The 24791-nt window shown below is 40.9% G+C and overlaps 1 protein-coding gene across 5 annotated transcripts in view; it reads left to right on the top strand.

Moving 5' to 3' along the window:
- Positions 1 to 24791, top strand: part of WDFY3 (WD repeat and FYVE domain containing 3) — a 129384-nt gene that overhangs the window by 34947 nt on the left and 69646 nt on the right. For 4 of the 5 annotated variants that reach the window (XM_079990653.1, XM_079990650.1, XM_079990651.1 and 1 more), the window contains exons 5-18: positions 709 to 870; positions 1322 to 1514; positions 5209 to 5395; positions 5784 to 5950; positions 6576 to 7043; positions 7659 to 7760; positions 9673 to 9866; positions 10667 to 11124; positions 12909 to 12992; positions 16705 to 16882; positions 17881 to 18095; positions 19803 to 19915; positions 21631 to 21862; positions 23044 to 23144. In XM_079990653.1, coding sequence (XP_079846779.1) covers positions 709 to 870; positions 1322 to 1514; positions 5209 to 5395; positions 5784 to 5950; positions 6576 to 7043; positions 7659 to 7760; positions 9673 to 9866; positions 10667 to 11124; positions 12909 to 12992; positions 16705 to 16882; positions 17881 to 18095; positions 19803 to 19915; positions 21631 to 21862; positions 23044 to 23144 — 2854 coding nt within the window. The remainder of the gene's footprint in view (positions 1 to 708; positions 871 to 1321; positions 1515 to 5208; positions 5396 to 5783; positions 5951 to 6575; positions 7044 to 7658; positions 7761 to 9672; positions 9867 to 10666; positions 11125 to 12908; positions 12993 to 16704; positions 16883 to 17880; positions 18096 to 19802; positions 19916 to 21630; positions 21863 to 23043; positions 23145 to 24791) is intronic. The other variant, XM_079990652.1, reaches the window with a different exon arrangement.

Raw genomic sequence — 24791 nt, 5'->3', positions numbered from 1 at the left:
AATGGTGCAGGGGCTTGTTGGGTTCTTTGCAATTTTTAAGATAATAGGGAAGACTTTGTGCACTAGGTTTTGACGGACTTTGTATACCATCTCTTGTATACCCCATCTCAAGATGAGATGGGGTGAGCATTCAGGACAAGAGTGCTCTACTGTGTGATTTCTCCTACTCAAATTACAACCAGCAGAAGCAGGGTGAGCATAGCATACCTCAAGTGGGCCCCTATTTCGGTCTAGATCATCCCATTCCCGTTGCCTTCTGTCGTACTCTCCTCTAAGGGAAGAAAAAACCTAAAATATGATGAATGAAACAGGTGCCAGAGTGCTCCATTGAGGGGGAAAATGATGCTCTGTGTGTATTCTCCAGCTAGTTAGAAGTGCACTAAGCTTCTCCCATTGGTACTCTTTCCTGAGTTGAAGCTCTTTTTCCACTTGGGAAATGGGATGGGGCTGCTCAGCTTGTTCCTCTGTGTGTGCACAGTTTATCGATGTTGCTAAAAGCTTTCCTTTTCTCATAATGAGAATGCTTTTTTCTTCTGAAAATTTTCAGAGTAACTTGCTTCAAGAATGGTATTCTATGACTTCCACATAAAGGTTCTAGAAGCTGTATAGCTGGATAATTTCTAATGGAGTAGGTGGAATTCAGAACAAACTGCACTGTGCTAGGAATGCTACGCTAACATTTTGTCTCCACTCTTTTTCTGCCCTCAGAAAACAGTGGACTGCATGACGACTATGTCAGTGCCTTCCACGCTTGTGAAATGTCTCTATCTGTTTTTTGACCTTCCACATGTGCCTGAGGTGGCTGGAGGAGCCCAGAATGAGCTGCCTCTAGCAGAACGTAGAACGCTATTGCAGAAAGTGTTTGTGCAGGTAAATGAGTTGTAACCACAATACTACATTTCAAATTCTGTTTCATCTCCTAAAGGATGCATTGGGAAGAAAGGTTCTTACATTGAATTCTTTTACACTGACGCTTATACACTCTACAATTCCGAGGCCAAATCAAGGTGTTATATTATCCTTCTATTCTATATTACTTTTTCTCTGTTACCTACCTTTTTTTTGTGTCTACATGTTTTTCTTTGTTGCAACCCCCTCCCTCAATTTTATTTTTATTTTTTAAAAATAAAGCTGGTTACTGATGAGAGAAACTTCCATAAGTGCATGGTGGCATTTGGAAAATTAATATAGTTGCACTGAACTGATTCCAAGGAGTTGCTTAAATCTGCCTACTTTCTCCACAGCTTACATGAAAATTACAATAAACAGAATTCTTACGGTAGCAATTATATGAGCTTCCTATAATGGCCTTTTGTTTCAGATCTTGGTGAAACTCTGCAGTTTTGTGTCCCCGGCGGAAGAACTTGCTCAAAAGGATGATCTTCAGCTTCTATTCAGTGCAATAACCTCATGGTGCCCTCCCTATAACCTGCCTTGGAGAAAGAGTGCAGGCGAAGTCCTAATGACCATATCACGTCATGGCCTTAGTGTCAATGTAGTGAAATACATTCACGGTTGGTATATCTTGGTGTTGTATTGTGATTTTGTTTTTATCTCAATACAGTGGTGCCTCGCAAGACGAAATTAATCCGTTCCGCGATTCTCTTCGTCTAGCGGTTTTTTCGTCTTGCGAAGCAAGCCCATTGATGGCTTAGCGGATTAGCGACTTATCGGATCAGCTGATAAGCGGCTTAGCGGCTTAGAAAAAGGGGGGGAGGAAAAAAAACCCACAGGAACTCGCAAGACATTTTCGTCTTGCGAAGCAAGCCCATAGGGAAATTCGTTTTGCGAAGCACCTCCAAAACGGAAAACCCTTTCGTCTTGCGGGGCACCACTGTATAGTCATGTAATAATTTCTATCATCGCTGGATTTTCTCTCTCTGTCTGGGTGACCACAGTCTGGTCTTAATCCCTAATTTTAAATTCCCATTTGTGAAATAGGAATATTGGTGTGTTAACTCATGTGGACGTAGCTGAGGTGGTGGTGCCTATCCTGAAAACAGTGGGGACATGACTGGAAATATTATAGGACGGGCCTAACTCTGAATCAGGGTCATCAAATCTGCTGTCCCTTTTGTGACATGCCTGGCATTTATTGCCATCCCACCAGATGTTTCATAAACCCTCCTATTTCTGTTGCTTGAACAAGGTGACAGGAATAGATGATGTGCTTTCAGTAAACCAGCAGAGGACATTGAACAACTGCATATTGTGTACATGCTGGGGAGACTGAATTTGGTTTAAACTGGTAGTACCGATGACGTAAAAGAGATTGTAGGAAGAAGAACCTATTTTTTGTACTTCAGTGTTGGCTAGCAAAATGCACAGTTGTTTCTTACATGAATGATTGTGGGCTTGCCACTTCCACTGATGTTGAAAGCTCCCAAGAGTAGTTCCTGTTCCTTATCTACATGTAATAGAGCATTAGATTCTTGCAGAGACAGCTCTGGGTAGTTGCTTCTGTTTTACTGCTTCCTGTCTCTTCCGTGGAACATTTGTAACAGATTGAAGGGAATTATGCCACTGCCTTTTGCCATTACAGTTTTGTAGTTAGTATACCATACAGAGTTCTGCTCAAATACATCCACTCATGCTTAAAATAAAGTCCAGAAATTGTAATATAGTTCTGCTGTAACATGGATATATGGCACTCAAATTATATTCATGCTTTGAATAAGAGCACACTTGTTGCAAATAAATGCATTCAGATTATCCAAGGCGTTTTGTTTTCCCAAACTTCAAGCGATAAGGAACTACACACACCCAGCAGATTTCCTTGTGATAAGTAACACAGTCAGAAGCCATTATCTTTTAAAGTGCAAATTGCACTTATGCTAGGACATTCCTGCTATTTCTGTATGTATTTGTTTGTGGAGTTCTTGTATTCAATATGCATGTGGCATGGTTGCCTTTGGTTTGGCCTTGTTTTTTGTTGCACTGGGAGTAATAGTACCAGAGATGTCATGGTGCAAGGTAAATTGCATGGTTACTTTCTAAGCCAGAACGGTTGGCCACTGGTTCTTATGCTTGGAACTCTGTTCAAATGTTGGGGAGAGTGTTCAGGGCGTTTTCTTTTTCAATATGTTTTTATAATTATTTCTTAGTTATAATTTCTGCAATTATATAGACAGCAGTTCTTAAATGCAGACTGCAATGAGATATGGTGACTTGCCCAAGAGCAGTGAGTTTCATGGCTTGATCAGGAGACCTGGATCTTCCATACTCTAACCTGGGGTAGTGAAGCTTTGGCCTCCCAGTTGTTGCTGAACAACAATTCCCATCCACCCAAGCAAACATAGCCAATGGCCAGGGAGGATGGGAGTGTAGTGTAACAAAGGTTCCCCTTACCTGCTCTAATACTGCCCTGTGATCTTTGGATGAAGGGTAGTATACAGGGTAGTGTGTGTGTGTGTGTGTGTGTGTGTGTGTGTAGTAATAATTATAATATAATATAATATAATATAATATAATATAATATAATATAATATGGGACGTGGGTGGCACTGTGGTCTAAACCACAGAGCCTAGGGCTTGCCGATCAGAAGGTCGGCGGTTTGAATCCTGTTGCTCAGTCCCTGCTCCTGCCAACCTAGCAGTTCAGAAGCACGTCAAAGTGCAAGTAGATAAATAGGTACCGGTCCGGCGGGAAGGTAAACGGCGTTTCCATGCGCTGCTCTGGTTCACCAGAAGCGGCATAGTCATGCTGGCCACATGACCCGGAAGCTGTACGCTGGCTCCCTCAGCCAATAAAGCAAGATGAGCACCGCAACCCCAGAGTTGTCCACGACTGGACCTAATGGTCAGGGGTCCCTTTACATATAATATAATATAATATAATAACATTTTATCTTGCCCTGCCAGTTTTCACATTTTGCAAGATATAGTCAGACACTCAAAAGATGCATAGTGAAGAAAATGTGCTTTCTTAAGAGATACGATTGAGGTTCTTATTTGTGAGTTATTTTGCACATCCTGACAAATGGCAAGAAGTGGATGTGATTTGTAGTTCTGTGTAACATGGTGAAAGGGGAAATTGCACATCTGCTCTAGTATAGTGTGAGCTTTGCAAATGTATGTAGAACATGTGCAGATGTCAAAGTTCCCATTTTGTACATTTCCTAGACATGTATAATATAGGTGTCCCATGTGTGAAATAGCTCTTAGTTTATTTTCTTGCAATGTGTGAAAAGCTCTTAGTTCAGTACATAAGATCATTCTTGAAAATGGATTGATACAAACTAGTCGATAATCATGTTGTATGAGAACACTCATGGATGGCGGCTAACAGATTGAGGTTGAATCCTGACAAGACAGAAGTACTGTTCTTGGGGGACAGGAGGCGAGCAGGTGTGGAGGATTCCCTGGTCCTGAATGGGGTAACTGTGCCCCTGAAGGACCAGGTGCGCAGCCTGGGAGTCATTTTGGACTCACAGCTGTCCATGGAGGCACAGGTCAAATCTGTGTCCAGGGCAGCTGTTTACCAGCTCCATCTGGTACGCAGGCTGAGACCCTATCTGCCTGCGGACTGCCTCGCCAGAGTGGTGCATGCTCTGGTTATCTGCCACTTAGACTACTGCAATGCGCTCTATGTGGGGCTACCTTTGAAGGTGACCCGGAAACTACGACTAATCCACAACACGGCAGCTAGACTGGTGACTGGGAGCAGCCGCCGAGACCACATAACACCGGTCTTAAAAGACCTACATTGGCTCCCAGTACGTTTCCGAGCACAATTCAAAGTATTGGTGCTGACCTTTAAAGCCCTAAACGGCCTCGGCCCAGTATACCTGAAGGAGCATCTCCACCCCCATCATTCTGCCCGTACACTGAGGTCCAGCGCCGAGGGCCTTCTGGCGGTTCCCTCATTGCGAGAAGCAAAGCTACAGGGAACCAGGCAGAGGGCCTTCTCGGTAGTGGCACCCGCCCTGTGGAACACCCTCCCTTCAGATGTCAAAGCGATCAACAATTACCTGACATTCAGAAGACATCTTAAGGCAGCCCTGTTCAGGGAAGTTTTTAATGTGTGATTTTAGTGTATTTTTGGTTTCTATGGAAGCTGCCCAGAGTGGCTGGGGAAACCCAGCCAGATGGGCGGGGTACAAATAATAAATTATTATTATTATTATTATTATTATTATTATTATTATTATTATTATTGGTAATTTTTGTGTAATATGTAAAATGCTGGGGGTTTTATTGTCTTTACAGAAAAAGAATGCCTGTCAACATGTGTTCAAAACATGCAACAATCGGATGACCTTTCTCCCTTAGAAATAGTTGAAATGTTTGCTGGCCTTTCTTGCTTCCTCAAAGATTCCAGTGATGTCTCCCAAACACTCTTAGATGATTTTAGGATATGGCAAGGATACAACTTCCTCTTTGATCTCTTACTCAGGTATGCAAACCAGGTTTGCAAATTTAATCTTATTGCTTCAAATGCAATTTTCATCCTAGCAAGATCTGTGTTCACATTTCATTTTTGGAGCTGAAAAATTGAATGCCACCAATTCAGTAGCTTCTTATAAGTTACAATGTAAGGAGGGGTATGTCACAAATTGAAACTACATTTTATTTTCTGGTTTTGGTTTGAGTCCTGCCAGTCTAGTGATTACTCTTTTGATGTGGTGTAGTGTTGGCTATTGTAGGTTATTATTTTAAGTAAGAACTAAGTTTTATGGTGAACACATGAAATTGGATGTGATTTTTTAAAAAAATGTTCCAAATTTTGATTTGAACGAATGAGTGGCCTTGTTTTGAGATGAGTGTGCATTTCATCCCTGCAGGTTAGAACAAGCAAAAGAAGCAGAATCTAAGGATGCTCTGAAGGACTTGGTGAATTTGATAACCTCATTAACAACATATGGTGTCAATGAATTAAAGCCAACTGGTGTTACTACGGGGGCACCTTTTCTGTTGCCTGGATTTGCCGTCCCACAACCTGCAGGCAAAGGTGAGCTTTCTCTTCTTTTTAAAATGTTCCTTACATGCAAAATTTAATCTGACATTTAAGAGTCCTGGATTTGCTTGCAGTGGCTTGATCTGGAATTGATGGTGATCTCAGATTCTTAACAGTGTAGAATTAGGAAGGCTCAGAAACTTTCTCAGACCTCCAGTCCATAATATAGTGTGAGCAACTTGACCCTCTACTTTACCACAAGCTCACCTTTGCTTCTTGAGGCAACCCATAAACCGATATTCAATTATTATTTTATATTGCTTAGCATTGTAAAATACAATACAATGATGATGGTATTGATTGGATCTGTCTATTCCTAGCCTACATAGGATACCATACTATGTAAGAGCAATACATTATGTTCTTTCCCACCATTATTTGCCACTAGAGTCCTCCAACACATCCTAATCATCCTGGGGGCTGCCTCCTGCCCACTCCCCCCTCTGGGAATGCTGTGGCTATTCTTGTAAAAGAGGAGCCTCCACTGCTACCCCATTTTCACCTGCAGGCTCTGTTCACATGCAGTTATTTGCATTAGAGAATAATGTCTGATGAACTGTATGCTTGAATAATAATCTTTATGTAAAGATCTGTAAAGTTTCCCTTCTTCCTGTTGTAGGTCACAACGTGAGGAATATCCAAGCCTTTTCTGTCCTACAGAATGCTTTCCTGAAGGCAAAAACCAGCTACCTTGCACAAATTATCCTTGATGCCATCTTAAATATCTACATTGCCGACAATGCCAACTATTTCATCTTGGAATCCCAGCACACCTTGTCCCAGTTTGCAGAGAAGATTTCCAAGCTTCCAGAAGTACAGGCCAAATACTTTGAGATGCTTGAGTTTGTTGTGTTTAGCTTGAATTACATACCTTGCAAAGAACTGATCAGCGTCAGCATCCTCTTAAAATCCAGCACCTCTTACCCATGTAGCATCATTGCAATGAAGACACTACTTAAGTTCACACGGCATGACTACATCTTTAAGGACGTCTTCAGGGAGGTGGGACTCCTGGAGGTGATGGTGAACCTTTTACATAAGTATGCAGCTCTTCTGAAAGAGCCTACACAGGCTCTGAATGATCAAGGTAATTATCTTCTCCTCCTCCCCCACCCCTGACCAAGCTTTCTTTCAAATCCTGCTTTTATCTTGTTCTTTTTTATCACCTGTTTTTATACTGTTGGAAATGCTTACCTGTCTTGCTTTACTTTGCAAAAAGATATGCTATTGCCCATACAACCTATGTAAGTTCAGATTTCTCTTACTCCTCAAATCATCAGCCCTCCTCCAAAACCACCTTTCGAATTCTTCCCAAAAGAGGCATTTAGTTTTCAGCAGAATCTCCTGAGACATTGATATTGCTTACAAGAGTAAAACAACCTGCTAGAACCTTTTAAACTCTCACTTAGTTTTGAAACTAAAATGCACTCAGTGACATATCGATGCACTATAGACTTGTCTCTGAGTTGTATCCCAATACTTCACACTGGATGCAAAGTATAGGCAGGCACAGTGTACCAAAGTAGAACACTACCTTCTTCTGCTGTACCATGATTAAGCATTTTTTAAAAGTGATCGTTGTACACCAGCCAGCACATATAATATAGGAGCGATACTCTGAATTAATGAGAAGTTTGGTAATAGCATGGGCATATATACACTGCATTTTCTTTCATTGTAGCTTTTCGAAATTGTTTTCTAGGGGACTCAAGAAACAACAGTTCATTTGAAGACCAAAAGCAGCTTGCTTTGCTGGTTATGGAGACCTTGACAGTACTGCTTCAAGGATCGAACACAAATGCAGGTATTTGGCAAATGGCTATTACAAGGAATGAACCTATGTGTCTTAATGCTGATAGCTGCCCTTGAAATGCACTTAAATCATAAAGACCAATATAGAGTTATGTAATCTGTTTAGATGTGGAAATGCTGTGTCAAGCAGGTTTTTTGACCTTCTTGGAAGGAGGATACATTAATAGAATACTGAATTGGTTTAATTTGCTTGGCCAGATTTGCTTGAATTTCCCTTAGCAGAGGATAAGATTATTCTAGAATGGTGCCTTTCAGATATTTAAATTTGTAGTTTTAAGATGCATTTATTTGAATAAAACATATTTAGTGATAAATTATTACTTTCACCTGCGTCTTCTGATAACCACAATCTATCAAAAGTTAAATCAATAGCCTCTTCTTATAAATGGTTGCTTCTTAGTGTGGGGTAGGTTTGTATTAGCCTGGTCTTGACAATAGGGGGAATATGTTTACTGGCATGTTACTGCAGTCTAGCAGCTTCTGTTCCCTGACAAAACATGACCTTATCATGGAACATGATCTTCTTCCACGCCTGAAATACAGTGGTACCTCCATCTACAAACTTAATTCATTCCGGATGTCCATTCTTAAGCCGAAACATCCTTAACCCGAGGCGTGCTTTTCCTAATGGAGCCTCCTGCCGCCGGCACACTTCCCCTGTTTGGCTTCCATTCATTTTCCGGGGCAAAGTTCGCTGGCCAGAACACCTACTTCCGGTTTTGCGGAGTTTGTTGGCCCAAGAGTTCATTAGGAGGACTGTTCGTAGATGGGAGGTACCACTGTAATTGCTTCAACAGTTCTCCTTTCCCCTTTCATGGATGTGTTTTGAGAGTGTGCATGAGCTCACCTGAGCTCATTCAGTTCTAGTTTTGAAATACTATCTTCTAAGGTGCGGCCAAGTGCTTGCACAAGGGCAAGAAGAGATAGGGCAAAACTGGACACGTCACTGGAATAAAATGGCCATCTTTGCTGGGGCTAATGGGAGTTGTAGTCAAAAACATAGGATGCCACCAGATTGTCAAAGGCTGGGGTAGAACTTTGGAATGAAGCTGAAATAGAGTCTGGTAGGACAGGGGCATGTAGTTGAAACTGGTCTGTCAGTATCTGTTGGCTTCTGGAGTTTTAACTGGTGCTGCTTACTCTGATCACATCTTCCCAGTTTGGGGTTTTTTTTTAAGAGACTTCCCGGACTGATTATTCAGTTAGAGTTCAAATTCAAAGCCCTAAATGGATTGGGACCAAGCACATAAGGGAATACCATCACCCATACATACCTGCATAGTGAGATCATTGGCAAATTTCCTGCTTTCAGCTATCATCTGCTACAAGAAAATTGCCTTTTAATAAGAGAAGTCTTTTTTTGGTGGCAGCACACCATTTGTGGAATGTCCTCCTTGAGGATATTTGCCTGATACCAGCCCATAACTTCAAGGCACCAGGCACCTTGAACACCTCGATTATTTTAAGCTGTGATTGTTGTTTCTGCTTTTATATGCTGTTAGGTTATTTTTAGGTTTCTGACGGTTTAATTTTTGCATGGTTTTAACTTGTGTAAGCTGCCAAGGCGCATATTGGATTTAAGAGGATATAGAATGTACTGTATAAATGTATTAAACAAATAATAAATATTTGCACTGTAGAATATCTCAAGCCTGAATGAAGTTGCGGAATTACCAAGAACATGCAGATCCTATTTTATGTTTGCTTGTATTACAGCTATTTAGTGCTTACCCGCTTGAGTGGCAAGCTAAGTAAGACCCTTTATATCCAGTTTTAAATGTTTTCAGTCATCTCCGAGATCCCAGAAATTGCAAGCATTTGTGCCAGTGTGGTTCATTAGAAAGTGCTGCCTACATCTACCTGGTGGCATCATACCTCTTCCACTGTCTTTGTTTTCATTGTAGGCATTTTCAGAGAGTTTGGTGGAGCGAGGTGTGTACATAACATAGTAAAATATCCACAATGCAGGCAACATGCACTGATGATAATCCAGCAATTGGTGTTATCACCAAGTGGCGACGATGACATGGGGACTCTCTTGGGATTAATGCACTCTGCTCCACCTACAGAATTACAGTTGAAGACTGACATATTAAGGGTAAGTACATTAATGAAAAATGTATGGATGTTTTAACACTTCTCATTAAATTACTGTTTCAGATGCAATTATATCTCACTTCACATCATTGATCTCAAACTTTCTTTTTTTGTGGGGGCAGATAAATTGAACTGATCTTATTCATGTACTCAGGCAACACAAATGAAAATGAAAATAAATACTGAAAAGTTATTTGAGGGAAAAATAATAATTCTCAAACAAATAAGAAATCCACTTCTTTCAACTTCTCTGTAAAATATAATTCACATTTATAAACCTTCGAGAATTCACTTAGCCAACATCTTTTTTTTGCTTAAGTGATTCCCCAATTAAGATTCTGACAGTCAGCAGAACTGACTTGCAGCCATTTTCCACCGTTGTTGCAATTCTGGACAGCTTTCATATTGCATTTCCTTTCAGTCCACAACTTTGGGATGGTTCACAGAACTGCAACTGTTTTACTTTTTCACAATTGTTATTAAAATCAAAAGCTTCCTGCAGCCTGGTTTTTGCATTCATTGTAGAGGTTTTGTGTGTGTGTGTGTGAGAGAGAGAGAGAGAGAGAGAGGGAGAGAGAGAGAGAAATTCGTATTTCTGTTGAATCTTGAAGCTGGTCTACAAGTTCATCACTCGAAAAAGCTCTTTGTCTCTGACTTTTACTCACTGTTTGGGGAAATTTAAAAACTTTTCTGTGTGCATATGCTTCAAATTAATCTCGGAAGCCTTTGTCACTGCAGTGTTTAGAACAATTGACCCCCGTGACATCCTGTTTGTTCTGTCTTGTTTAAATATCCGTGTAGGCCCTGCTGTCCGTGCTGAAAGAGAGTCATCGCACGAGAACGGTTTTCAGAAAAGTTGGTGGATTTGTGTATGTCACATCTTTACTTGTTGCCATGGAAAGATCCTTGTGCTCTCCACCTAAGAATGGCTGGGAGAAAGTGAACCAGAACCAAGTGTTTGAGCTGCTCCACACTGTGCTCTGTACCTTGACTGCAGCAATGCGCTATGAGCCAGCCAATTCACACTTCTTCAGAACAGAGATCCAGTACGAAAAGTTGGCCGATGCTGTGAGGTTACTTGGCTGCTTCTCAGACTCCAGGAAAATAAGCCCTTTTAACATCTTCCCCTCAAACACTCAGCCCTTTCAAAGACTGTTGGAAGATGACCTCATAGCCATGGATTCGGTGTCACCCACGTTAAGGCATTGCAGCAAACTCTTTATTTACCTCTACAAAGTAGCTACAGACTCTTTCGACAGGTATGATTGGCGAGGTTTGGGGTGGAGTCGGAAACACAGTTATGTCTGGGAAACGCATCACTCATTTCTATCTAACGTTCCCTAAGGGGGTTGTACACTGTTATTTTCTTCTGAGATTGAGAATTGGCAGCCATTTTTAAGTGCCTGTCTTGTAGACAATGATTTATTGCTGGTGCATCCCTACTTTGAGGTTGTGCATGTGGAAATTATGATTCATAGAAGGGGTTGGGGTAGGACAGAAGTTCTAACTTTTGGCAATAATGACTGTTAACTACCTGTCCTCTTTGCAAGCAAAAGTAGATAGGGCTGCTGTACTTCCATTAGTTTACAGAAGAGAGGATTTTGACAAACTGAGCAGAAGTTGCTTCTGCCAAAATTCTGTCTCCTCTGTGGCAACAGGCGTTCTATCAACTTTGGTATCGTAAAGTAATCTGTATAGTTACCTAAGCATTTAAAAAAAGATAGCACCATTCCCTGGCCTTAAACTTCAGATAGCTGTTTTGTTAGAACAGTTTCCCCTTTGTTTGTTAGTAAGTTTTGAGACTCCTAAGAAAAGTTGTAGGTTTATTTTAAGGTATTTTGTTTAAGGGCAGTAGTTGGTTCTTCATTCTGTTGTATAAGGCAAATCAAAACAGAGCCCATTTTAATACAGGCTCAAATAAAATAGGGACATTAAAAAAAATATGTATGATTTTAAATGATACTTTGAATCCAATGAATTTTAAAAGAGTTAATACCTTATTTGTATCTTAAAATATTCAGTGGCATTGGGTCTCTGGGATTGTTGCTTTTGATATATAGTGGCTAGTACTAGGATTATATAATCAGTATATTTAAAGTTAACACTCCATAACATAGACCCATTTCCTTTTGCTGAGCTTGTTTACTACTTCTGTCTTGGAAAAAACGCAGGCAACAAATTTGTTGTTGACCAGTGATAGGTTAGGCTGGTAACTTCCTGAGCCTTGATGCTTCTTGTGTAGTATGTAACACTAATAGCTCTGTTGCTTTTGATGGAGAGGGGCACAGGCATGGAACATCCTTCACCCATTATTCCTTATTTAATTTAATTGCAAACACATTTTGTGACTTCAAAACTTCATGCAGTTTTGAAATTCAGCCTTAAAATTAGCTGTACTCTGGGTTTCTCTTTGTTAAATATTGCCAATTGATTTTAATGTTTTTATAAAGTAGTACTGGCATGATCTTTAATTGCTCAGTAAAATAGTAATTTCAAATTTCTAGTGGATAGAATTGGGGGGTACTCTGTCTGATACTGGTTAATACTGGAATTTAAGAAATCTGGGTTAGCTTTGTTGTTACATAAGTATTTTTAATCCATTTTGTCTTTCCCGTTCCTCATTATCTGTCTTCCCTTCATCCCCTTTGTTCTTAAAACTCATTAATTTTTGCAGACTTGCTTGGGATATTATGTTAGTCCTGATGAAATTTTAATCATATCTGGTTATCAGTATGTATTCAAACTTGGTCTTCTGTTATCAGTCCCTGATCTGCATCAGTTTGTTTCAAGATATTAGGCTGTTTAGAAGCAGATAACTCAAAATATAAACAAACAAATGAAAAGGAAAATCTATTCCTTTTTTAAAAAAAAAACCTATCTGTTTTGTATGTCTTAGTTTTTACTTCATGTGCTCTTCGTCCTTTGCTCTGGCTAATTCTGCAGTATGTATTTCTACTGGTGAAACTGTAAAACTAACAAAGCTTCTAGCCTCTTGTTTTCTTTTCTAACCTCTCTATCCCCTCCACGTTTGTTTTGTCTGTAGTCGTGCTGAACAGATCCCTCCTTGCCTGACAAATGAGACTTCTCTCCCCTCTCCTTGGGGCACACCAGCTTTGTCGAGGAAAAGGTACTGATCCTTTTAAAGAGAAGTTGCGCTTTCTACCGCCTTCACACCTGTGTTCTCTGTGTTTCATTAACTTCCTCAGAGTGATGTCTGTTACTGTGCTTCTCTGTCTTCCAAGAATTGTTAATTGGCTGGCAAGTTAGTAAATTCACATGTAATGAAGCCCCATTTTGAAATATTTGGGCAAATACAGTGGTACCTTGGGTTACATACGCTTCAGGTTACAGGCTCCGCTAACCCAGAAATAGTGCTTCAGGTTAAGAACTTTGCTTCAGGATAAGAATAGAAATCGGGGTCCAGCGGCGCGGCAGCAGCAGGAGACCCCATTAGCTAAAGTGGTGCTTCAAGTTAAGAACAGTTTCACGTTAAGAACGGACCTCCAAAATGAATTAAGTACTTAACCCGAGGTACCATTGTACTTGGTGCAGAATAAAGGAAATCAAGGAAGTCAAGGTTCACAACATTTTGAGTGAATTTGTTGCCCTGAGACAGCATACAGGGCGGTTTTTAAGGCATGGTCTATGTGCTGTAGAATTATGTTAGTGGTGGTAGAATGGACTATACCAGTTTGAACTTCAGCCTGGGGCATCAAAATGTTGAATTCTGTTCTGATAACGAAATTCGCTGTAAGTAGAAAACTAAGCACAGTGGGGAGCAGCTAGGGCCAGAACTTTTTTCTTGATGTGCTAGGGTGTTTTCTTTTTTGGTACCTCTAAGGAGCATTTGATGTGGTGGAGCATTCAAAAACTTTCAGTATATTTTTGAGTTACTGATTTTAAAAATGTATACTGCCTTGAGTTTTCTTTTTAAATAGCAGTAAAAAGCAGTTAGATATAATTTTTTTCTTAATGATTGATCTAAGCTACAGAGTCAACCAGTGCACAGGGAGTTCTATGCTGATTTTAAAGTCCTTTGTAAACCTGGCATTTCCCAGGATATAATTTTCCTCTTGCTCTCTCGATCTTTTACTACACTCTTGACACACTGTTCCTTCCTGCTTCCTTAGTCCTTGAATGAATTCCCCTCATTGTGTTCTTTTTTTGGTTACCTTATTATATAATGCATTTGTAGCATAATCCTAACTTGGAAGTTCTGCTGACTGGAAGGGGCTTCTGGGAAATCTTGAACCCTCGCTTCCTGTGTTGACGCCTGTTAGGTTTTGGAAGTGGCATAATTCATTCCCCCTTCCGTAGGATTACTCTGACTTTCAATCAATTGAAGCAAACATTTAGCTTCTAGATTCTTGTGATTTTCTTTGTGTTGAGAGTAGTTAAAACATGCTTGAATGTCTTCAGAAAGTTTTATCAATTTCTGCTGTTGTGCTTTTTCCCCCCTTCTACATTGTTTGTGTTCAGTGTGTGTTGCTGTATAGGGGCTCAATCTGCTCTGTAATAACTCCCTTGGATGATATTGCAATATATCCCATCAACAATATGTTTTTGTAGACTTGAACGTTTCAGCAATACAGTTCATCATCTGTCTTGCATGCTTTACTTCAGATTTCTGCATTGCAGGGGGTTGCACTAGATGGCCCTTCTATGATTCTGTGATGGTTGTGAAACTTTGTGGCATGGGTTTTTCCATTGGCTTGGAAACAAAGGACTATGAATGAAAGGAAGGCATGTGATGGCATACTTCCATACTTGTGAAAGACTTGTTTTAATGCAGCACCATACTTTATTGGCAATGATTCTGGCTGTAACATATAAATTATATTGGGCATATGGAAAGGTCTTTTCTGTGCTGTGCAGTGTTTTGAGCAACAGCTTGAACAAACCAAACTTCTCCGAACTTTCCATAGAATCCTTTCCTGTGGATTTGATAGCTCACCCCTTGCAGATAAACCATTTCCCGTCTCCTCACAGTGGTTAGCCGGTTGGGAGAGAGCTGTGTTGTTGGGCCTCATCCCTCTTCCCGTGTGCACACTTTTCTTTCCCTTCCTGATTTGAACATGGATAGGATTCAGCATGCTTAGTGCTGATGGGGGATGTGAGACTGCTTCATGGTTACACAAAGTGGTGGAAGGGAGAGGAAATTCACATGGGAGATGGTGGGAGTGGGCGAGTGCATGATTCCACAGCATTCTTCCGTTCTGGTCACGCTTAGTAGATCAGGAATGTTACTTACGTGCTGAACGTATGAATGGTCTGTAGGATTTTCCATTCCTTGCTCACATTGCCCTTGCCCAAGCCAGGCTTGATTTGTTATTTGCCGGTAAGATCATCCTCGCCTAAGATATTACATAAAGATTTATAGACAGCTGGAGTAAACATTAAAAAAAATTGCAGGCATGTAACTAATAGATCATGGGGAAATATTTCAAATGAAATAAGAGGTTATTAAAAATCTCTTCCTGGGGAGCTGCATGGGTTTGTGTTTGGAAACAGATTATATATTGGAATATATATATTAATCTGTTTGGAAACAGATTATATATACTGTTCCTTGGGGGTGGGGTGGCTGTTGTTTTTCTTCATTCATGTTACTGTGGTATTTATTAATTCCAATAAATTATCAATGACTACTGCAAAACAAAACATTACCAGCAATATTTAAAAGCACAGTTGGAGAGGTAGGTAGCTGAGGCAACAAAATCATCTGTGAAGAATCTTTAGTTAAGATTTGTATGAAACCGTTGCAGAATCCTCTTGGGGTCTTTAAAAACTCTTCTTTCAGTGCACAAAGCTCTTATCCATTGGTAATTACAGTTGCCAAGTGTTCTGAGTCCCTTTTGGCTGGGCTGGCTTCTGCTGTTTTGTCAGAACTCACACACCCCCCCCCTTAGGAAAGACATTTTCTTGTTTATTGGAGAAAGTTGTGATGCACAAAAGTAACAACTAAAAAAAATGTATGTGTGCTGCACACCCTGTGCTTGTATTAAGCCTCTTTGGTTTATTACCAGAGTATCATTATCTGCCGTGCTTTGCAATTCCATTCAAAGTGCTGTGTGCTGATTTGTAATTCTCCCCAAGACTGAGCAAACGTCACAGTCTTGATGACAGAGAAAGGGTGTGCAAGTAACCCTGCCAAGAGCTGTTCATGCTCGAATGAGAAGTGGTGTGTGGAGAGATGATGTAGGAGGGGACAAGTATGCACTAAATCCTTTCATAAATGGTCGATTCCAGAGCAACTTTTGAGGAGGCAGGGTTATGGGGCTTTTCTGAGAGAGTATTTTAAAGCAGACTTGAGCTAACTAGTTATGAAGAAAGGCACACATCTCCTGAAATTAGAAAGACATATGGGGACTCTTTAACAGATGCAAGTTTATGTTTCAATCCAGATTGGCCACTTGACCCAATGTTTTCTTGGAAATTTCACCTCCTTAGGCCTAAATCTGTTTCGGTGCATGAGAAATTACCAGTTAAGTTTACAGTTCATCTGGGCTGCAAAATATCTCAGAGTCATGTGGCTGAAAAACCTAATTTGTGGTTCTTCTTGTTTGCTATCTGGTTTTTGCCATAATGCCTGCAGGCTTTATCTCTATATCCTCAAATGCTACTGGTGTAATTTTCCATTAAGCTGGTATTCTAGGAAGAGCCAGCAAGCAACATCTATGCATGTGCCACATCTGAAAAGAAGATACCACCTGGAGCACATATTATGGAAAGTGAATACCAGAAAAGCCTTGGCATATTTAATCCAAATGTTGTATTTTGAGAAAAGCTTAATATTGCATGTGTGTTAATGCCCTATTATTTTTCCTCCTTATCTTTAGGCACGCATATCATTCTACTTCAACACCTCCAGTATTTCCTCCCAAAAACCCTACTGATTTGAAACTGCACAAAGGAACTGTGTCTCTGCAGAGTTCAGATGCTGTCATCATCCATCCTGGAGCTATGCTTTCCATGTTGGACCTCTTAGTCTCTGTTGGGTCAAATACACAGCCAGAAGTGAGAACCTTTTCAATTATACTGCTTACCCTATAGGGTTACGTTAAGAAAGCTTATAAAGGAATACATTGGGGGAGTTTAAGATCTGTTTTAACCTAATTAATTGCTTTATCTTAAAGTTAACTCTTGAGCTTTACTAGGAAGCAGTGAATTTGAATCTTAGACACTGTACAGTTATCTGCTTGAATCAAAAAGAACAGCACAACCAACTAGTTCCATCTGATCAAAGAAGCTCTGGGTTTTTCATCTTCTAGAACAGTAGCTCCCTGTACTACATAGCAGACAAAGCACTTTTGAAATGGGAAGCTAGGGTGTTTCCAAAGTTTATGGCATGACATGAGGACCTGCTGGGCACTTTGAAATATTTGAGAGTTCCTAAAGAAGCTAATTGGATTCCAGCCGTTACCTACAAAATACATGCCAACTTGAGAACTCTGCCTTATGAGATTTAAAGCTGCTCATCAGTTGTTAGTCCCTGATAGCTGTATTTCAAAAAGCCAGAATCAGTAGTAGCAGAAACCTGACTTTTCTAACAAAATTGTTTGTTTAAAAAATATAACAAGCATGTGCACTAAGCATAGGTTCCACAGGACATGAGTAAAGTATAGGACAGAATGCTTTTGTCAGCTGATAGTATGAAAATATGTGAGTTGGACATTATTTCCATTTATAAAACACTACCATAGGTGTTCTTGTTCTTGGCACTTTGATCAGTAAAATGTCAAATAAAAATGATCTGACTTTAGCAACCAGAATCCCAAAGGCTATTTTAAGTGCTCTTAAGAGTTTGTGGTTGTCCTGAGGTTGTTGGTTTTTAAAACCTTTTCTTTCTTTGAGCAGCAGACCACTGTGCAATATCCAAAATTTTTACACACACACACACACACACACACACACACACACACTTGCTGGAAATGGCGAGTGACACAGTTTTCTTAAGTGTTTTCTTACAGATTTGTTTTGTCCTTGTTTCATTTGTGCTTGTGCATAATTTGCAGCATGCCCTAGATCTTCAGCTAGCAGTGGCCAACATCTTGCAGTCTCTAGTGCACACCGAAAGAAATCAGCAAGTCATGTGTGAAGCTGGACTCCATGCACGACTTCTGCAGAGATGCAGTGCAGCTCTTGCTGATGAGGACCACTCTTTGCACCCCCCACTCCAGAGGATGTTTGAAAGGTTGGCCTCTCAGGCGTTGGAACCAATGGTGCTGAGGTAAGTAGAAGAGGGGGTTTAATTCAAGTTCTCATACAGTGGTGTCCCGCAAGACGAACGCCTCGCAAGACGGAAAACCCGCTAGACGAAAGGGTTTTCCGTTTTGGAGGCGCTTCGCAAAACGAATTTCCCTATGGGCTTGCTTCGCAAGACGAAATGTCTTGCGAGTTCCTGCGGGTTTCCCCCCCCCTTTTTCCCCTTTTCCTAAGCCGCTAAGCCGCTTTACAGCTGATCCGCTGATAAGCCGCTTATCAGCTGATCCGCTAAAAGCCGCTAAACCGCTAATAGCGCTAATCCGCTAAGCTGTCAATGGGCTTGCTTTGCAAGACGAAAAAACCGCTGTACGAAGAGCCTCACGGAAAGGATTAATTTCGTCTTGCGAGGCACCACTGTAATTTGATTTGATTATTTGATTTCTAGACTGCTTAATATTAAAAATATACGGTATATCTCTAAGCGGTATACAAAAAACCGAAGCAACAACAGGCACCTTAAACAAGAAATTACAAAAATACACAGCTGCGTATAAAAATGTTACATTAATACAAAGTTACTAATAGAGACAAATCAATCTCCATTCATTTTCCTTTGACACACACACCACTCAACCTCCAGGTTCTCGCCCAGAGTCCAAACAAGCTCTCAGCTTGCCCACAAAAGTCTCACAATTAAAATAGTTCCTGGAAACAGCAGACAGCAGGTGTTTTGAGTGTCCTAGGGGGTCCAGAGGATGGGACCCCTCACTGCTCTTTCTTCACCCTCTGTCCTCTCCGCCTGCTGCTGCTGCTGCCATTTGATCATGGACATTAATGTATTTTATTGAATTGACATGGAGGTTGGGCTTAGGATTATTTAAAGAGAGAGAAGAATGAATCTGGTATTAAACTTCCTGTTTAAGTACATTCTCTGTTGCTCTTTATCATAGCTCCAAGACAGTGAGAGAGTTATTTTGCACGGTGCAAAACATATTTAAATAGGTCAGCATTCAAAACTGCTTCACACATGACATGGGAACAATCTCCACTTTTTTAAAAAAGTATTATACACTGTCACTTTCACAAACACTTGTTTTGCTTTAAGCACCTTGATAATGAAGTTGGTGATTTGTGAACAGGAGAAGCTTCATGAACTGAAGCAGCTGTCGTGTTTTACTGTTCTATCCTTTAGGGTGAGGGAGAGCGGGGGAAGCTGAAAGAAGCACTACAAAGTTGAACTATGACGCACTGAATTTTTTTTTAATATTTCAAATGAAGCTCTGTAAAATGCATATATGGGAATATGTTCATAAATGTTAGGTAAACTGAGCTGTAATGTGTATGCAGTCTTAGTTTGTCTAAATTGATAGCATTTGAAATCAAGCACTTGTAGTGTATCTTCGTCTGTTTCTGCACCTGTACTTACTTCCTAATACGAAAAAAACCCCACATAATTATGCCAAGAGGATTTTGGCTCCTCTGAGACATAATGCCTAAGACCACATGGACATTGGTGAAGTAGGTGTGGATTTCTACAGTTCTGTTTTATATTTAAATAAAATTTAGGGTTCTTTTGGTCTGTATTTTGCTTTGTTTACTTTCTAAATAGTTTTTGATTAAGCACATTTAATGTATGTACAGGTTCAAGTGGCAGCTGTTGCACTTAATCAAATAAAAGGGAATGCAAATGACTTTGAAGCCTTTCTTATTTTCCCCCTCCATTTTTCTCTAGGGAATTTTTACGTTTGGGAAATCCTCTGAATTGTGGAGCCTGGGATAAGAAGCTGTTGAAACGATACAGAGTGCATAAACCAAGCTCACTCAGTTATGAGCCGGAGTTGAGAAGTAAGTGTTTTTATGTTTGAAATAGTTTTGAGGCACTCATTAGTAACTGCCAGACTGAAACCTGGCCATGCTTCAACAATGTTTCAGAGAGCTAACAAGTGAGATTTAATTAATGCTTGTAGGTAATGAAAAGGAGTGAGGATTTCCCTTATAGAGCCTAACGATGGTTAGCAGTTGGCAGCAATTCTGACCCTAGATGTGGCCAGCTAGGACACTGGATCTGAAACAAGTGTACAGCCCTGCTTTTAAGACAGCTTTTTCTTTCCAGATTAAAGATCTGGTGCTGCATGTACAGGTACATGGCGGTTTTGAAACTTGGCTTTTCTCGCAAGGAAAAAGCTTTTCACCCATGGATATAAAGGTGTAAATTTGAGCAAATGTCTCTTCCCTGCCAGTTAGATGAATCAATCACTATTTTATGGATGTATGCAAAGCTCAGGCTGTGTGAGGCAACTGCCTTACTGTTATGGAATGATGAACTCATTGCTAGATACACTGGTTCTTAAGGAGAAAAAGGGGTGATGCTTTCGGTTCTGTCACACAACAGTGATGAAGAGGAGCAAATTATGCTAACGGGGGGGGGGGGGGGAGTTGAGGCTGAGCTGTAAGGATCTGCTGCTCCAGCTGTTCCTGATCTCTTAAAAAAGGTTAAAGGGCAGGCTGCACTACACCTGTGCCAGCCTGCTGTCTTGAACTGCTAAGGTACGGATATTACAACCTGCCTTTTACTGTTTTTCTGTTTCCATTTACTGCAAAGTAGGATAGTTATTAGGGACGCAGATGGCGCTGTGGGTTAAAGCCTCAGCGCCTAGGACTTGCCGATCGAAAGGTCGGCGGTTCGAATCCCTGCGGCGGGGTGCGCTCCCGCTGCTCGGTCCCAGCGCCTGCCAACCTAGCAATTCAAAAGCACCTCCGGGTGCAAGTAGATAAATAGGGACCGCTTACCAGCGGGAAGGTAAACGGCGTTTCCGTGTGCGGCTCTGGCTCGCCAGATGCAGCTTTGTCATGCTGGCCATGTGACCCGGAAGTGTCTCCGGACAGCGCTGGCCCCTGGCCTCTTAAGTGAGATGGGCGCACAACCCCAGAGTCTGTCAAGACTGGCCCGTACGGGCAGGGGTACCTTTACCTTTACCTTTAGGATAGTTATTATTTTGTATGGGTACACCTCTGGCCTCAAATAGTGAATGGTGCTCCCAAATTTCCATTTGTTTTACTGATATTACAGCAATTAAGACCTACTTTTTTTTTAATTTCAAAGAAGAAAGGAAGGATTTTATTTTCTTTGGTCACAGCCCACTTAATCTGGCATAGCAGAACTCAGGACTGCTTCACTATGTTGAGCTCATTAGGACTTGGTTGATTTAATTTTAAATACTTCCATTTATGTAGGCTACATTGTAGTTAATTAACCTGTGTTTAGAAAACCTTGCATTTGTGTAGATAAAACTTCTGTTACAGAAGTTTCACAAGCAGTTAATTTTGACACACATTGTTTGCAACCACCTGGAGTCCATTGGTGGCTGCACCATGTAAACTGGTAGTTGTGTGAATCAACAGTGGCAAAAATATTTTGGGACTTTGTAGGAAAAGACAAAATGTACTTTTGTCCCTTTTATTGTATTTGGGTTCTCTTACTGACAATACTAATCTCATGTGGATCTTCTATTATTATTATTTATTTAAAAAAGTATTTCGTTTTTTAACTTCTGCTATAGATAGCATGATTACATCAATGGAAGGCCTGGGTACCGACTGTGTGTTCAGTTTACATGAAGATAACCACTACAGGATAAGCAAGAGCCTTTTAAAACCAGCAGAAGGAAGCACAGTACCCCTGACGAGGGTGAAATGTTTGGTTTCCATGACAACCCCACATGATATTAGACTTCATGGCTCAGCAGTTACTCCTGCATTTATTGAATTTGACACGTCTCTTGAAGGGTTTGGGTAAGGTCTCGTAAAGGCTCTTTTCTTACTCTTTTCTTGTTTCAGAATAATATTTGCAGTTCCTAATTAACTTCTTTGATTTTCAAAACCATTAGTTGTGCCATGGAAGACTGCCTCTGATATAATAATGCACCTAATTCAGATGATGAGTTCTTTGAGTATAGATGATCCCACAAAGCAAATGTGGGTTATGTAGGTTAGATGTTTTGTGTGTGTTTAAAAAACCCTTTCTTAGCAAAGAAGTGGCACCAACATCCAGTTCTCAAAAAAAAAAAAAAAAATCCCTTCGTTCCCTAGAAAATTTTTGTCAGAGGAAGTGGAATGGAATCAGGCTTGGAGAAATATAATTAATAATTAAAGTAGCAGCTTTGGAAAGGCAGTTCAGTGATCATGGAATAATCTCAGCATATTTGATTACTGTAGATTAAATATACACCTTAGCTTTCTTGAGCAACTTGACTATTTTACTCAGTTTTTTTATTCTTCTAATCTGTAAAGAGGCTTAATCTGCAAAGTTGATATCTTAAAAGTATGCATTAATATTAAATTCTGTAATTCACTTATTGAAGTATTTATACAAGGAATTATCGTCATAAAATGAATACTCGTTCATGCGCTTGAGAAATGGAGCCATGCTCCTAATGCTGGCTTGATCACTAAGGGATCAAGAGTGTGTTGCGCAATCTGTATTTTCCCTCTTTTACACACCCCTTTACTTAAAAGAGAGGGACGCGGGTGGCGCTGTGGGTTAAACCACAGAGCCTAGGACTTGCCGATCAGAAGGTTGGCAGTTAAAATCCCTGTGACAGGGTGAGCTCCCATTGCTCGGTCCCTGCTCCTGCCAACCTAGCAGTTTGAAAGCACGTCAGAGTGCAAGATAAATAGGTACTGCTCTGGCGGGAAGGTAAAGGGTGTTTCCGTGCATGGCTCTGGTTCGCCAGAAGTGGCTTAGTCATGCTGGCCACATGACCCGAAAGCTGTACGCCGGCTCCCTCGGCCAGTAAAGCGAAATGAGCGCCGCAACCCCAGATTCGGTCGCGACTGGACCTAATGGTCAGGGGTCCCTTTACCTTTACCTTGCTTAAAAGACTCTCTCTGTTCCCTGCCATGGACTAAGTGATAACACCTGATGGATATTGACTGGAAGTACTGTTCCTAACTCATTGATCTTTATTTAACAGCTGTCTGTTCTTACCAAGTTTGGCCCCTCATAATGCACCTACCAACAATGTGGTCACAACTGGGCTTATTGATGGCACTGTGGTCAGTGGAATTGGAACTGGTAAGTCCCTTTGCCGTAGCCATATGGGATGGATTTGGTGTGTCTGTCATCTTCTGAAAGCAGCCCTGCAACTACTCTTGACTCGGTTTATTTTTAATTTATGTAAATAAATCCTCTTGAATGCACTAGGAATCCACAAGATTGTGACAGGAAAAAAAGCTATGTTTATTGTGGTGGAGCTCCATCAGACTACTGCAAAATGTTTCCTGCATCCAAAATTGTGGGGGACTTTTTGATGTAATGAAAAGTAATGCTAAGCATAGGCACAGAAAAAAATAACCCAGTGGCAGAAGAGCCACTTAGTTCTTACATGGAGCTGGTTGCCAGGGGCGATTAACCTTTTACATCCCAGGGCTACTTTGGTGGACATGGCTATTATATGCACACACTCCCTTGGCACACTGGTAGCACACATACTCATTACACCTGTACCAAAGCAGGATGAGCGCTCTTGCAAAACCACTCCCATCCTAATTCACACAACCCTTTGTGGGTGGAGGGAGACACTGCCTTTTTACATTTTGCAGAAGGTTCTGTGAAGAGTAAAATACAGGACTTCCAGCCCCCTCAACCCTGTCACTGAGCCAGCAGAGGAATTTTATTTCCTGATCATAGCACAGAGCATCACCAATGCCAAGATAGAGAAGTAAGGCTGTGGGGGCTGGTTTGGCATTAATTAATTAATTATACCCCACCCATCTGGCTGAGTTTCCCCAGCTACTCTGGGTAGCTCCCATGTGGCATGCTGGCTGCATCTAGCTCAATCTATGGGTTAGCTGCCTTTGCATTAAGCCATTGTTAAAAATAAGCCAACGCAAATGAGCAGCATGCTCAACTCCACCTGTTATTCCCCTGCTTTCCCCCAACTAAGTAGAAAGAATCCAGAGTTGTGCATTTATCTCATTATTAGAGCTGAGCTGAACTGGGGTCACGAGCTGCATGAACATTTTCTTGCTCCTCACAAAGCAGCCCCCCTTGTGGAAGATTGGTGGGGGAGACTTGAAACAGTATATAGAAGGAGGGAAAGCATCCTTGCTATAACTGGGGTGATACTCCCTGTTTCGCCACACCATAACAAAGCAGATCACAGCAAGACGTGGTGTTAGCTAGATGCAGGTCTGAATACCACGGCAAGGGAAGTGAAAGGGAGTACATTTCTCAGTTTCCAAGGCAACCGGGCAACTGTATTCTTTGAATTTCTGTAGGGAATATGTCTTCATATTGCCAAAACAATAAAGCAACTTGTCCTGCCCCGACATACTGTGCTAGGGGAACAGGCAGTGTAGGAGACATGCACATGCCCCTCCCCAGCAGGGGAAAATGCCACTTCATTTGTCTTCATTGGCATTGCTTCATAACCAAAACTGATTGGCTACATAGCATGATATCATCTTACAGTCTGATCCCTGGTTGGCTGTGATCTGAGATGGTGAGAGAGAGCTGGAATATTGTCTTGTGGGGCTGGGGGGGACTTTATGTTGTAAAATCCGAAAACATATAGAAAAGGAAAAAGAAAACAGATTAGCCACCCCTGTCTATAGCATTCTTGGTATGAGCATGTAGAAAAGGTTTAATAAAATGTGACCTTTTGTTTTAATTGATATATATACTACTGTAGAAACAGATTTTTAAATTACACACACACAC

The sequence above is a fragment of the Podarcis cretensis genome (genome assembly GCF_951804945.1).
Source record: "Podarcis cretensis genome assembly, chromosome: 9".
In the NCBI taxonomy this organism is placed as follows: Eukaryota; Metazoa; Chordata; class Lepidosauria; order Squamata; family Lacertidae; genus Podarcis; species Podarcis cretensis.
The sequence above is the reverse complement of the archived record's forward strand: the minus strand, read 5'-3'. Positions and strand labels throughout refer to the sequence as shown.